Source organism: Chaetodon auriga, chromosome 16 (assembly GCF_051107435.1).
Source record: "Chaetodon auriga isolate fChaAug3 chromosome 16, fChaAug3.hap1, whole genome shotgun sequence".
Lineage (NCBI taxonomy): Eukaryota > Metazoa > Chordata > Actinopteri > Chaetodontiformes > Chaetodontidae > Chaetodon > Chaetodon auriga.
In genome coordinates this window covers 2284418-2298093 of record NC_135089.1, presented here as the reverse complement: position 1 = coordinate 2298093, position 13676 = coordinate 2284418, and the positions used below count along the sequence as shown (strand labels likewise).

The 13676-nt window shown below is 47.2% G+C and overlaps 1 protein-coding gene across 1 annotated transcript; it reads left to right on the top strand.

Moving 5' to 3' along the window:
• Positions 1-338: 338 nt before the first annotated feature.
• On the top strand, positions 339-13553 carry hlfa (HLF transcription factor, PAR bZIP family member a). The gene is made up of 4 exons (XM_076751910.1): positions 339-729; positions 1612-1968; positions 9045-9259; positions 9647-13553. The coding sequence occupies exons 1-4, from the start codon at positions 342-344 to the stop codon at positions 9860-9862; spliced, it is 1176 nt and encodes a 391-aa protein (XP_076608025.1). The 5' UTR covers positions 339-341; the 3' UTR covers positions 9863-13553.
• The last annotated feature ends 123 nt before the right edge of the window (positions 13554-13676 follow it).

The window sequence follows — 13676 nt, the reverse complement described above, 5'->3', positions numbered from 1 at the left end:
AATATAATATTTTATAAAAACAGTACAAATGAAAGTTGACAGCACGATTGAGTTTGAAGTATATAAAAATCCATGATAACACACCTTTCAGTGTTTTATTACAGAACAAATCCAAACCAAACATAAAAGAAGTATATTATATGACGGGATTAAGTTTTTTTTAATTATTTGGTCGCCCCTGACACTCAAATGCAACATTTCCGACAGTCTTTTAAGGCACCATATTCCGACCGGCCGCTCAGAGCTAAGACATGTTTTTCCCAAGATATTTGAACGCGCCGCGAGAAGCGTTCCCGCCCTCCCGGTGCTTTGACGTCACCGGCGTCCGTCTCCGCACATGGATGGAGAAGTGTAGCTCCGTCAGAGCTCCGCTCCCTCCGCCCTCCTCCTCCAGCTATTTGCCAAGCAGACTCGACGACAGACAGCCAGCCAGCCGCTCACCGTCCTGCTGCTGCGCCGCGTCCCGTCTTCTCCCTCCGATCTCCGGCGTCGATTTTTTCCCCGTCTGCGAGGATCTCCACGGGCCGGCTAGCGAGTTCGGTCGCGTCTGCTTTCGGGGGCGAAAGTCAATCGTGTGTTTGCGAGCTTTGCTCTCCAGTTGCCCTTCAAGACATATGGAGAAAATGGCCAGACCTCTTCCTATAAACCCAACTTTCCTGCCGCCGACTCACGGCGTACTGAAATCCCTGCTGGAAAACCCCCTGAAGCTACCTTTCCACCACGATGAAGGTACGTTTTAAAACGGTCAAAGCTCGACTGTGGCGCGGTCACTGGCTGCGCTTTCGCCTCCTCTCTGTGGCGTTTCTCCGTCCGACAGACGCGGATCTGACAGATGAAGCGCAGTGAATGACACCGGTTAACTAAATCCAGCGAGAGTGACGCTTCCTAATATCCTACGATCTTTGTCGAAAAATAAACTGTTACCTTATTAGCTGAGGGGCTGCAGAGATAGAGAAAATAAACCGATTAATGTCGCGGGTGAATTTTAGTTGATTGACGCTGAACTTCTGCTCAAGCTAACAAGCTATTTTAGCGTATACTTATGATTTAAAGCGGTATAATACAGACTGTTTAGCATGTGTTATGACTGTTGTTGCGCTGTTTTTAGCTTGGAGGTGCGTTTATAACCTTTAAACCCCCTCGTCTTCCATGGGATTTATATTAGTGATACCACAAGCCGTCGATAGAGGGCGTCTTTTCTGTGCTGTTCAGCTGTTATGGACGCTTGCAGTACTCCCTCCGTGTTGTTGACCGTATTGAGTGTCATTACATTATCTGAACATGAATGGAGACCTGCTGGGTTTAGCCTTCAAGGGTCAATTAAAAGGAGTAAAAAAAAAAAGAGTTTTCTCATTAGGATGGAGGATAATTAGAATCAGTCAGTAGAGCTCACATCATTGAGAAATGACGCAGCAACGATAAACAATGAGCTCGGCAGCTCTCAGCATGGAGGAAAACCTCTTCCACAGAAATGGATGATTTTGTGTTGAATTGATTGAACTGACCCTTTAAGGTGAAGCTCCAGGCATACTTGCTATTTATACTCATGTAATGACCCGTGATCCTCCCCTGCTGTGAGACAATGAAATGACTGTGTGCAAATATTTGCAGGGTTTGGGAAAGACAAGGAAAAAGGGAAGAAGCTGGACGATGAGAGCAGCGCAGCCAACCACCCACAGTCGGCCTTCCTCGGCCCGACCCTCTGGGACAAGACCCTGTCGTACGATGGGGACAACTTTCAGCTGGAGTACATGGACCTGGAGGAGTTCCTGTCGGAGAACGGCATCCCCGCCAACACAGCCCAGAGCGACCAGGCCCCGCAGTCAGCGCAGCCACCGCAGCAGGCCCCGCCGCCCACCCCATCCACCCCGACCACACCCTCCGTGGTGGACCTCAGCAGCCGCGCCACCACCTCAGTTCACACGGGCATGGCGCCTCAGACCTGCCTCCACAGCCCCGGCACAGCAGGTAGGACGCCCGACGCGCACCTCACGCAAGGACACGTGGGCTCACACGCCTGTTCGCACCTCCTCTGTGTCAGGGGAGGCCCGAGAAGGCTGTTTGCTCACCTGCCCTCCACAAACACACACACACAAAACAAGGTACTGGGGTTTGAGTCCTGAGTCTGTGAAGGCATCGTCTCTCAGCGCTGATCCGTTCCTCATTTAGCTTCTCCTGCTTAGACCTTGTGACCACGGGTTAGATACTCATTGACATACTTCAGCTGTGATTTACAGCCCTGAGCTGGACTTTGGAGTCCGGAGTAAAGTGTGAACAGGCCAATAATGCAGCGCAGTCCAATTGGTGAAGCAGAAAAGGTTCTCTGCCCCGACTTTATCTGCCATGAGTCATGTTTGCTTCAGTTTTTGTGTTGTGATTATATGAACTGTTTTGTTTTCCCTTTGTAAGAGTTGGTTTCGATATTCTTTATTATTCCCAGAATTCCCTGCAGGGTTTGGAGGATTACTGATTAGAAGCTGCTTGCATTAGTCAGAAATTAGGTTTATAAATGACCTCATTTAGCCTTTGTCCTGCAGTGCAGTGAGATCAATGTCTGATGAGTTTGAAGGAACTTTTTAAAGGCCAATTAAATGATATTTCCATTCAGCTCTCCAGATCCATGATAGGACAGTGAGTCATCAGAATATTCAAGAGGGGCAGTGTTATGAACCTGAAAGCTCGCAGAGACACAGTTATTCCCTCACAGATAGTTTTCACCTCAGCTCAGAGGTCCAGTGTTTCAGTGGCTGTGATCAAAGGTCACTTTTCGCAATGGAAAATCTTATTATTGCAACGAGCTGACGTTAAGTAGCCACTTGGTATTTAGACCGAAGCGTTAAAGTGTGTAACCGAGTTCGTTAAGCTGCTGCCAGACACTATTTGGGCTTTTAATTCAGCAGACACCAGAGCCGGTTGAATCGTTTAAAGGGCCCACCCTCGCCGTAAACACGACAAATCCCGACCGCTCGGCCGGAGACGGCTCGTGTTTCAGCTCCACGCTGAACACGAAACGGCTCCTGGTGGAAGATCAGATGATACGCGACAGATAAACAGATGGAGTGTGTGGAGGGTGGTGCTGCTGTAAACGCTCTGTCTGTGTGAAGCTGCTTGTGTTGTTGAAGAAGAGTCAGTGAGTCTCTGGAGTCAGATTTAAATGCAGATTGTGTAATGATCCAGCAGCTGATTGAGACTCAGCAGTTCAGGTGATCATGGAGGATAAATGGTGGTCGATCAACATCCTGTCGGCTTTAAGCGACACCAGTCGCATTTCAGCATCATCACGTGAAATGTGTCCGGTCCTGTTTACTCGTTTTTGGGTGAAATCATTCACGATTTTCCCCTGAAAGAGCCTCAAAACGCAGACATCCATAACAGCAGCTCTGTTGGAGCCAAACGTGGGGCCCGACGATGTCTGCGGTGCAGGAAACATGGACGGAGACGCAGAATTTGACAATAAAAACGCAGATTTCCAGAATGTGGATGCAGTTTGTAAAAATTAGTTTTTGTTGAAAAAGCTTCGTCTGGTTCTGGTAAAGCTTTCGTAGCCTGAACGTGAGAGAAACCTCCGTCAGACCATCAGCTGGAGCTGCAGGTGGAGATCTCTGTAATAAGATATGATGTGATGTCACGTCAAATCCATTGATCTGCATCACATTTGGAATATTTTCTTGCTGATTGCTGAAGATGATTGGACCGTCTGTCTGATGACAAAATGTGCATAAAGCAGAAAAATGAACAGAAAATGTGAAATTTGGGGAAAATCAAGCAGAATGTGGAGAAAACAGATTTCAGTGAGCTCCTCAGGTGTTGGTGTGACCTCCTCCACACAAACACCTCCTCAGCGTCTTACAGTTGAAGATGAGGAAGGAAGAATCCTTGATGAGGGATTGTAAACATGCCGCTGTCATGTGTCAACAGGTCATGTGACCTCAAGCCTTTGTTTGTCATCAGGCTGAACAATAACACTGGTCACATCAGAGACATCAGACATGTTCCACTAAACTGTTAACTTCTTAAAGTTTCAAGAAATAAATCCTCTGTATCCCATCAAATAAAACCTGGAAAAGCTACAACAACCAATGGCATCGAAGTCAGAAGTCCAACCAACCAATCAGACGACAGACCGGGCCAGAACAATTCAAGTGAGGAGAAGAATAGAAAATAAAGAGCTCATTGAAATTAAATATAAGAAACAGAAAACACAAAATGTTATGATGAACAATTAAAAAACGTTTTTAAAATGTAGAATTAGTAATATTAGTATTAATTAGTATGTAGTACAGTAATAATATTTGAGCAGTATATTAATATAAATATTATTTAATAAGAGAAATGTATAAATATAAATGTAAACAATACATTTGATAAGTTAGTAAATTATGTACGTTGAAATAATCGTTTAATTATATATAATTATTATTAATTAATTACAGTATAATAATTATTGTTATTGTTTGTATTATATATTAGTAATAATTAGCAATATAGAAATAAACCAAAAGTTTAAATTAATAATAAGATTTCTGCATTAAAATGTCTAAAAACAACAAAATTTCAGTCTGTTCCGTTAAAAACCCCTCAGTCCTTTGATCGTTCTTATCGTGACGTCTGTCTGATGACGACTCCTTCCTGGACAGAGATAAGGACGTTTGAGCCTCGTATGTCCATCCTGCAGTGACTGACAGTGTAACCTGGAGCTGGAATTAAGAGGAAATCGTGAAAATGCCCATAAGAAGAGATCAGAAGCTGTAAACTCTTTGTTTGATGGTTGATTAAATATTTTTAGCAAAGATTTTGACAAATTTCTGAATAAACTAAATGTTTGCACATGAGGCAGGATGAAGATGTCAGGTCACATCATCTGGAACTAGTTTATCAGAAGGAAATGCAGCAAAAATGCGTCTCGTCGCTGCGTGTAAGGTGATGTGTAGCGGAGGCAGAAAGGTGAGAGGACGAGGCCGCGATGAGCAGACGAGGCCGCGATGAGCAGACGAGGCCGCGATGAGCAGACGAGGCCGCGATGAGCAGACGAGGCCGCGATGAGCAGACGCTCCACAGAAGCTGCGTCTGTTCAGGACGCTTCTTTCCAGACTCGGTGCACATGTGCAGAGGCAGAACTTCAGACCGTGTGTGTGTGTGCGTGTGTGTGCGTGTGTGTGTGTGTGTGTGTGTGTTCTGTTTGGGTTTGTCTCCGTGTGCGTCTTCACATTTATCTCCCACGTGAACGTGGCTGGGGTTTCCTGCAGCGTGCCCGGCCATGTGACGGACACATGCAGGCGCCGTGTGCAGCGCTGAGCTGCAAACAGGAGCTTGTCACGGTATGAACCTGCCTCCTTTTCATCCCTCGCTCCTCGCTCCCTCCCTCCCTCTCACTTTCACCCACCCCTCCTCCTCCTCCTCCCCCTCCTCCCCCTCCTCCCTCAAACACTCTCCACTTCCCGTCCAGTCTTCCTCTCCCTCCCCGGCCGGACTCGGCTCCGATGAGGCCTGGACTCGGAGCCAAGGCACAGCCTGTACCCTGTAGAGATCACATGGGCTCTGGTGTGCTTTTGTCACGTGCACGCAATGTTGTTCCAGCTTGCTGAGTCTCGTCTAACCAGCCTCTCCACCACCACCACCACCACCACCCACAACAACAACCACAATCCCTCTCTGCCAGCGCGCTGCTTGCAAACAAGGCGGCTGATTAAATTGCTATCGCGACCGAAGAACAAATGAACAAGCGTTAGAGGTTCTCGGTGTGAGCGGCCTGCAGAGGGTCTGTGTCGGGGTGGTTCAGGAGGTGGCCCCCCGAGCGCTGCTGGCAGGGTCCAAAGGGGAAGTTACATGTGGGAGGGGTCGGAGGGTGTGTTATGGTGCATTCCAGTGTGTTAGTCAAGGAAAGAGGGCTCAGCGGCAGACATAAATCAGCACATTTGAGGAGCTGAATGTGGAGTTCATATCAGCATGATTTAGGATGTCAGAGACGACTGCGGAGGAGGCGATCAGTCAGGGCTTATCAGCGCTCGGAAAAGTTTATCTTTCCCATTGTTGCAGCAGCCAGTTTCCTCTGGCCCGCTTTCTCACAGGCCGAGTTGCTTTCCTCTCGAATGTCTTGTCATGTGGCGCGAGGACAGGATCAGCATGTCCTGCAGGAGGGACCGAGTCCTGCTGCCTCGTATGTCACGGAAACAAAAATAAGTTGTGCAGGTTCGCTTGATGCAGATTAGAAAGAAAAAGGCTGCTTTATGCAACAGATCTCATGAAAAGACCAAGACCAACACCGTGTTGGTCCGCCTGCTGATGGCCTGAACATGTAGAGCCTTTGTTGGGACTATTTTTAGCTGCGGATTAATACACAATCTTAAATCTAGTGAGTGTTTGCGGCAGCAGGACGGTGTGTGAGAGCGGTGCAACAATGCGGCTCATTGATGTGTTTTTAATCATTTTTGGACAACAATGGAGGTCTATGGCGCAGAGGAAGGGGATAGATCATGTGCCGCGTCATCACACGCTACACGTATTCCCACTTATTCCTGTGCAGAACCGAGCCCGACCTGAGCCCGCCAGGCGCTCTGTTTTCATGAACCAGCCACACCTGAGCCAGGAGTGTGTGTTCCCCCGTCAGGTGGTGTTGACTGTTTACCCTGGTTACACACGTCCATCAAAAGGCTTCGTTGACAGTGTGTTTGAACACACACACACACATTACACAGTGTCTCCAGCAGTTATAAATATGATCAAATTCGAGTGTCGAGTAGAACGGACGGGTCGACGTGAGCAAACCCGACCCGAGCACGGACGCCACGTCTGAATTTTGGCCCCACGGTCGGGTATCTACCCTCGAACGCACACACGATGCTTGTCACCGCGATGCATTCAGTGTTTGTTTTTTCATGGGATTTGTTCACAATAAGAAGAAAACATACTGACTTAAAGGTCACGTGGCCTCCTGGAGAGAGGCTCGTTAGCATCCTGAAACCATTTTAAAGCCAATTAGATAAAAAGTCTTTTGCCCTTTGGCCCCATGAGGCCGTCCCCGAGGACAAGAAGTGGCTGGTTTTCGTCCCGTGTTACACCCAGGTCAGAGTTCAGCCCCTCAGATACGACCAGCGGCCCAGCTTATCATTAACCGCCCTCGCAGCCGCATGACAACACCCTGATACGATCATGTAGCGTGACAGCGACCTGCCGCCAGCAGGGTGTGAACACATGAACGCTCTCACGTCGAATGAAAGTTCCACAAGTCTTCAATCGACAGTTAACTCCAGCTTTCACGCTGCTCTTTGTGGGTCAGCTCTGGACTACCTCTCCAGGCTCGCTAATTTTAGACTTCCTGTTCAGGAGGGGTGGAGGTGTGTGTGTGTGTGTGTGTGTGTGTGTGTGTGTGTGTGTGTCGGGGAATATTTTGCCCATTTGACCACTTCCTCTCTGGAAGGCGTCGTGCATCAGTCGCAGGTCAACGAACAGGCCTTCATCCCATGAGCTCGCCACTGTGTTTTAACTCCACTAATTAGGAGACGAGTCGTAAAGGTGATTAGGGCGAGGACGCCGGCTATTTGCAGGTCTGAGTGCAGTCCTGACAGATTGTCCCAGACAGCGTCCAGTTTTAGTCCGTAAGCAGCTCTCTGCCCGTCTGTGCTCACTTTATGAATGGATGCAGGTTAAATCAGGCGGTTTGTGCTTCAGCTCATGGATGAAGTAACACGCAGAAACGTTATGTGACAGTTTGGTAACAGATCACTCGTTGAAGATAAATGTGAAGGCGTCGCCTCGAGCTCTGGAGACTTTTAGTGGACATTTTATTAACCAGTAAATATAGAAAAAGGAGCATCAGATTAACGGTCGGCTGCGTCACCGCGTCATGTGGTGCAGCACCAAAAGTCAGATCGCAGTCATAATCCTGTTTAGTGCTTAAATAATAGTTCTTAAATTAGCTGTGCTCTTATTATTTGATCAGATAATCAAAATTTCCTAAATCAGTGGCCTGTTTTTGAGCGTGTGACACTGTTTGAAGGTGTTTTTCAGAGTGAAATGTCATTTTGGTGTCCAGTGTTTTCTCACCCTCCTCAGCCTCTGCTGAAGGCCGATGTGTGAAACACATGAGAACATTATTGTGTTTTCCCACATTTCTGCTCAGTTTTACGAGGTGATAATTGGCCGTTTTTTAAAGTCCTGCATAGTTTTTGGGGCAAACACTCTTGTTTTGCTGGTTGTTGAGCAGCGTGACTCTCAGCTGAGCTTTCCTCCACGTCTCCGTGCTGGAGGAGCGTCCTCAGCGTCGGACGCCGTCTGACGAGCGCACACTTCCTGTTTGCTTCTCGTTTCTAGGGCCGAGCAGTTTGACCGTGTGCACTCTGACTGAAGGTCAGCGGCATCGACTGGCCGTCGTGGCACGTACAGAAATGTGGGTCATGATGTACAAGCCGCCGACAGCCAATGAAAAAGCTTTCAAGCGCGCTGTTGTCGAGCTTTTTGTGTGGAGCAAAACAAAACAACTTAATGCTAATGTGATGCACCGCAGAGTGATTGTTCCATTGATGAACTGATCGGCCTGCAGCTGCAGATCGACGGGAGAAGCCTGAGGCGGCGGCGGTCAGACGTGACGGCGTGCGGGAGCAGATCACCTGTTCAAAGACGTTTGGTGTGGTGGTTTGAGATCAGCTGACGGGAGCGGCCGATAGCTTCAGAGTTTCAGGTGAAACAGGCTGTGAAATGACCTCAGTGCGCTCGCCTGTCTTTGAAGCCGGTGTGGTAGCACCACCTGCTGGTCAAGTGAGGCGACTGCGGCTCTGCAGATAGAAAGTCACCTGTTTACGGTCAGAGCGTGACACCTCTTGATGGATCAGCCCTCGAACACACAAACATGTGAGCTCAGAGGGAAGAAAGGCAGCATTCAGCTCCTCCTCGGAGGCCTCGGTACGAGAGGCGCTCCTCCACTGCTCCTCCTGCGTCCAGCTGTAGGAGCCTCACAGCAAAGATCTGCTGCTCCCGACTCACTCAGGCTTCTTTCACCAATTATCCCAAACCACACCACGCTAATGTGTGTTCCTCTCTTGTTTCAGCGCTGCCCTCGGCCCGGGACACCCCCAGCCCCATCGACCCAGAGTCCATCCAGGTGCCCCTGAGCTACGAGCCCGACCCGGCGGACCTGGCTCTGTCCAGCGTGCCCGGCCAGGAAATGTTCGACCCCAGGAAACGCAAATTCTCCGCCGAGGAGCTGAAACCGCAGCCCATGATCAAGAAAGCCCGCAAGGTCTTCATCCCCGAAGACATGAAGGTGACCTGCTGCTCCGTCCGTCTGTCTCAGACCAGTTTCAGCCTGAAGAGGTCTTCAGTTTTAGTGTGTGGATGAAATTTTAAGTGTTAGCACTACACCATGCATTCAGTATGGACTGCTAGCTAACGGCTAACAGCTGAGTGTCGCTCAGAGAGAAGAACATCAGTTAAATGTGCTAAAACAACAATGATGCAGTAGCATGTTGTCTTTGTTTACTGTCTGATCGATGCTGAAGAGGCCTTTTAAAGACGATGAACATCGATCAGTTCAGGGTTCATGACATCAGAGATACGACCACCTTCATGGCGGACGCTCTTAGGTTCAGGGTCACTGAGGGGACGTGATGCAGATTCAGGTTTGGCGCTCACCCTCTGCTCTGCTCCACAGGACGATCGGTACTGGGCCAGGCGCAGAAAGAACAACGTGGCGGCCAAGAGGTCACGGGACGCCCGGCGGCTGAAGGAGAACCAGATCGCCATCCGGGCCGGCTTCCTGGAGAAGGAGAACGCCGCCCTCCGCATGGAGGTGGCGGACATGAGGAAGGAGCTCGGCCGCTGCAAGAACATTGTGGCTAAATACGAGGCCCGACACGGGCCCCTGTGAAAGACCCCCCCACCGCCAGCCCCACCCAGCGTCCCTCGACTTTGAAGGACAATGTGTCTCTTTTGGTGGCACTGCCCCATCCTCCTCCACCACCCACACCTCCTCTTCCTCCTCCCTGCTCCCCCTCATCCAACACACACCTGTATGATTCTGGTATTCTGTCATTTTGACTTTGATCATCAGCTTCGATTCGTCTGTTCCTGCTTTTATTTTCTCTACACATCATTCAAATATATATATATATATATATAAATATATATACGTACATGTAGTATATATATGTATATGTATATTTCCACATACTTCCCACTCTAACGTACTATGAGGAGTTATGAGCCAACCCCCCACCACCACCCCCCCTTTTGAGAAACGATGCCATGCTGTTTGTGGTTCACTTTCATACCGATTTTATACGTCAGATTAGGACTGAAAGCTGTTTCCTGCTCCTCCTCTTCCTCCTCCTCCTCCTCTTCCTCCTCCTCCTCCTCCTCCTCCTCCTCCTCCTCCTCTGCTTTTGACCCTGAATCTTGTGTTTTTTAACCCCTGTGAGAGGTTTGCTCTCCTCCCCTCGGAGCCCCCCTTTCGCCCCTTTTTTGGCCTCTTTTCTCGATGTTGTATTCAGTCGTCTGACCCCCCCCCCCACGCCTCCACCCCCCGCGCTCTGAGGCGACGCCCCCTCCGGCTTCTCCAACAGCGTTCTCAGTATCTGAACGTTCAGATTTTGCACATTTTTCCTGTGCGACGTGGCGTTTCTCCATCAGCCGGACACTGAGCAATAATTCCTGTCCAGAACTAAAGTGACACGACCACCTCCACCTTCTCCACCTTCTCCACCTTCTCCACCTTCTCCACCCTCTCCACCCTCTCTGGCCTCCACCTCTCGTTTTAGCTCCGTTAACTAAGATAACCTTAGTTAATCTCTGCACTAATGCGTGTCTCACAATCTGATCCGGTGCAATGTTTCCACTCGCTCAAATTTTCCTCCGCCTCATATTTATCGACCTTTTATTTCTCAGATGGAAGATTGTTGTTTTTTATATATATACAGTATGTATTCTGTTGATATAATTGTTAGTATTAATACTACTCTTGACATTGTCGTTTAGCCTCCTCCTCGTTTTCAGACTTCAGCATGATTTTCTTTCACAGGACGAAAAAGCTGTTTGCAAATCTTTTTTTTTTTTTTTTTTGCAAAGTTGTTGATAATTCTTTCTGCTTCTGTTTAACTTAGCATGATTAATATGCGTGTTTTTATTTTAGAACTCAGTACAGACGTCTGTAGTCTCTCATCGTAGCTCTGTGTTCGCCCTCTTTTTGAAGATGGCTGTATGAATGTAAAAGATGTTGACAAAAAAAAGTTGGATGGTGTTGTCCGATACTGTGGTTAACCCAATCAGTTTGTTTACTGCAGACCAAACGATTCACAACAGAGATGATATATTGGTTACAAGAGATATGTTTATATGAACCTATAAGTTGTTCTTTTTGTACAGTATTTTTCCTATACATTACTGAACTATGTATTTTAAAGGCACAACAGATCCAGAATATTATTAAAGAATACAAGTATATAACACACAGACAAATGCATATAGTGGTATTTTGATATTCTATATTAGTAGGATGTAGTAGTTTTACAGAGATTTGTGGATATTCAGCAGCACCCAAACCTCCTGGGCATTACTCTTCTCATTATGAATATTATTATTATGACACTCCTGCTTGCGTTGGCGCCACCCTCAGGCTCCCGTGGTCACGTAAACCCCATTTGACTCACAAAGGAAGCAGACGCTGAGGAGAGAATGAGCATTTAGGCCCAAATCGGACTGGAAAGCCCACTTTGTCGATCTTGTTGAAACCTCCCCCGACACGTCCCGAGTTGTCCCTAGTTGCCACGAGTCGGCCCGAGTCGGCCCGAGTCGTCACGAGTCGTCCAGGCTTCGCTTTTCTTTCAGTGGGGAATATTCTGACTGTTCTGAGGCTTTTCGTCGTCGCGCTGCTCGCGAGTCTCGTTTCTTTCTGATCTGATGTGATGTGATGGGATGAAGTTACTATGAAGGAAGGGAAATCTATGGCTGGTTACGATCGCTGCTGTGTGTGTGTTTGGTTCCTTCAGCCAATGCAGTTGTAGCGTGTCCCTGAACCTGAGTGATGGACACTGGAAAGCTTTATTTTTCTGAAATGAAGGCTTACGGTGGAGCCCAAACCTGAGCTGTGTTGTAGTTTAGAGCTGCATGCTGCTTTTCGCCAATCAGCCCGACACCAGGATGCGACCGATTCATGTTTTTGAGGGCTGATGTTGATGTTTCTGATCAGTGTATGGAAGTCCAGGAATGCCAAAATTAAATGAAATCATCCAAAGGAATAGTTTGACATTTTGGGATATTATTCGCTTTCTTGTTGACAGATGAGAAGATTTCTAGCACTCTCATGTCTCTCATGTGAAGTTACAGCTTTCAGCCAGTTAGCTTAGCATTAAGGCTAGCCTGGCTCTGCGGAATAAGCAGGTTTTCCTAGCAACCTAAAGGTGACAGTACGCAAGTCACACAATACCAGAAATTCATGTTTTCCACTTTTGTTTTCTTGTACAGATTTAAAGAAATGAGATATAATTATTGAGCTTTAAAGGCGCCGGTCAGTTCTGCATGCTAAGCTAAGCTAACAGGTGACTGGTTCTATTTCAGTACAGACACGAGTGTTGACTTTCTCAAAGAACTCACAACTCAAATGATAATCTCAAAATGTCAAATGATGCCTTTTAATCAAATGGCTGAAAAACAGGAACATAGTTCATCAGAAATGAGCTAGAATTTGGGATTTAATCTTAAATTTTAGGCTGTTTGCCAATTTGAAAATGAAACGTGAATTTTGTGTCTTAACCTCTTTTTTAAGTTTTCAACTATGAAAGTAAAAACTTTTCCCATACGTTTCATTTTAATAATGGCGTGCCCGGGCTTCCGTATTTTGAGCTGACGGGTTTGAATGGAAGAATGTGCCCAGTTAAACAGGTCGAATCCCAGTCTGGGCTGGGTTGAACGTTATTGATCCGATCCAAAGGCGTTTGTGACGCAAAATGACTCTTTTTCTACCCACAAACTGTCGTCTTGGTGTTTTGCGCTTTCGAGGGTGTTTCCCTTCGTTCCGGTTGGTGGAGTGAAGACTGGAACAATGCCTCCTGAATCTGTGGAGCATCTTTGTATGAAACCATACTTACATATATATATATATATAGGAACAAGCCAATAATTAATCCATGTATATCCCAAAATTACCTCACTGTCGAGTGATTTCACTACCTCACCCGGAAACGTTAACCATAATTCTGAGTCTATTCCAGTGCCTTGAATACACTGACTGTTCCCCAGTCTCTCAGCAATGTAAAGTTCTCATCACAGCACCAATCGGGTAGGTTCAGATCTGCACTGAAGGGCTTCTTAGTGCATCAAAACTCTATATATTATATACACTGACTACTCTTTTCATTTCTTATTTTGGACATTGCAACAGACCTGTAACCATTGTATTCATGGCAACACCAACAGACTGTTTCAGAGTGTGTAAAATACAGCGGGAAGGTGTATCCGGTCTTGTTTGTCATGGAATGGATGCATAACATTTTATTTGTGCTGTTCGGCCCTCAGCCTCTCCGTCTCTGTAATTTGTAGTGTCAAATAAAATCCCACTTCTTTTCTGCCGTGTGTCGTTTCTGTGCTGCAACGCTCTCAGGGTCAGGATGGGAGGAGCGGAGTGTCCACCAAACTGCATTGAAAAATATTCCAATTTAGCTGATTTTGGTCAATAAAGCCTCAAATCT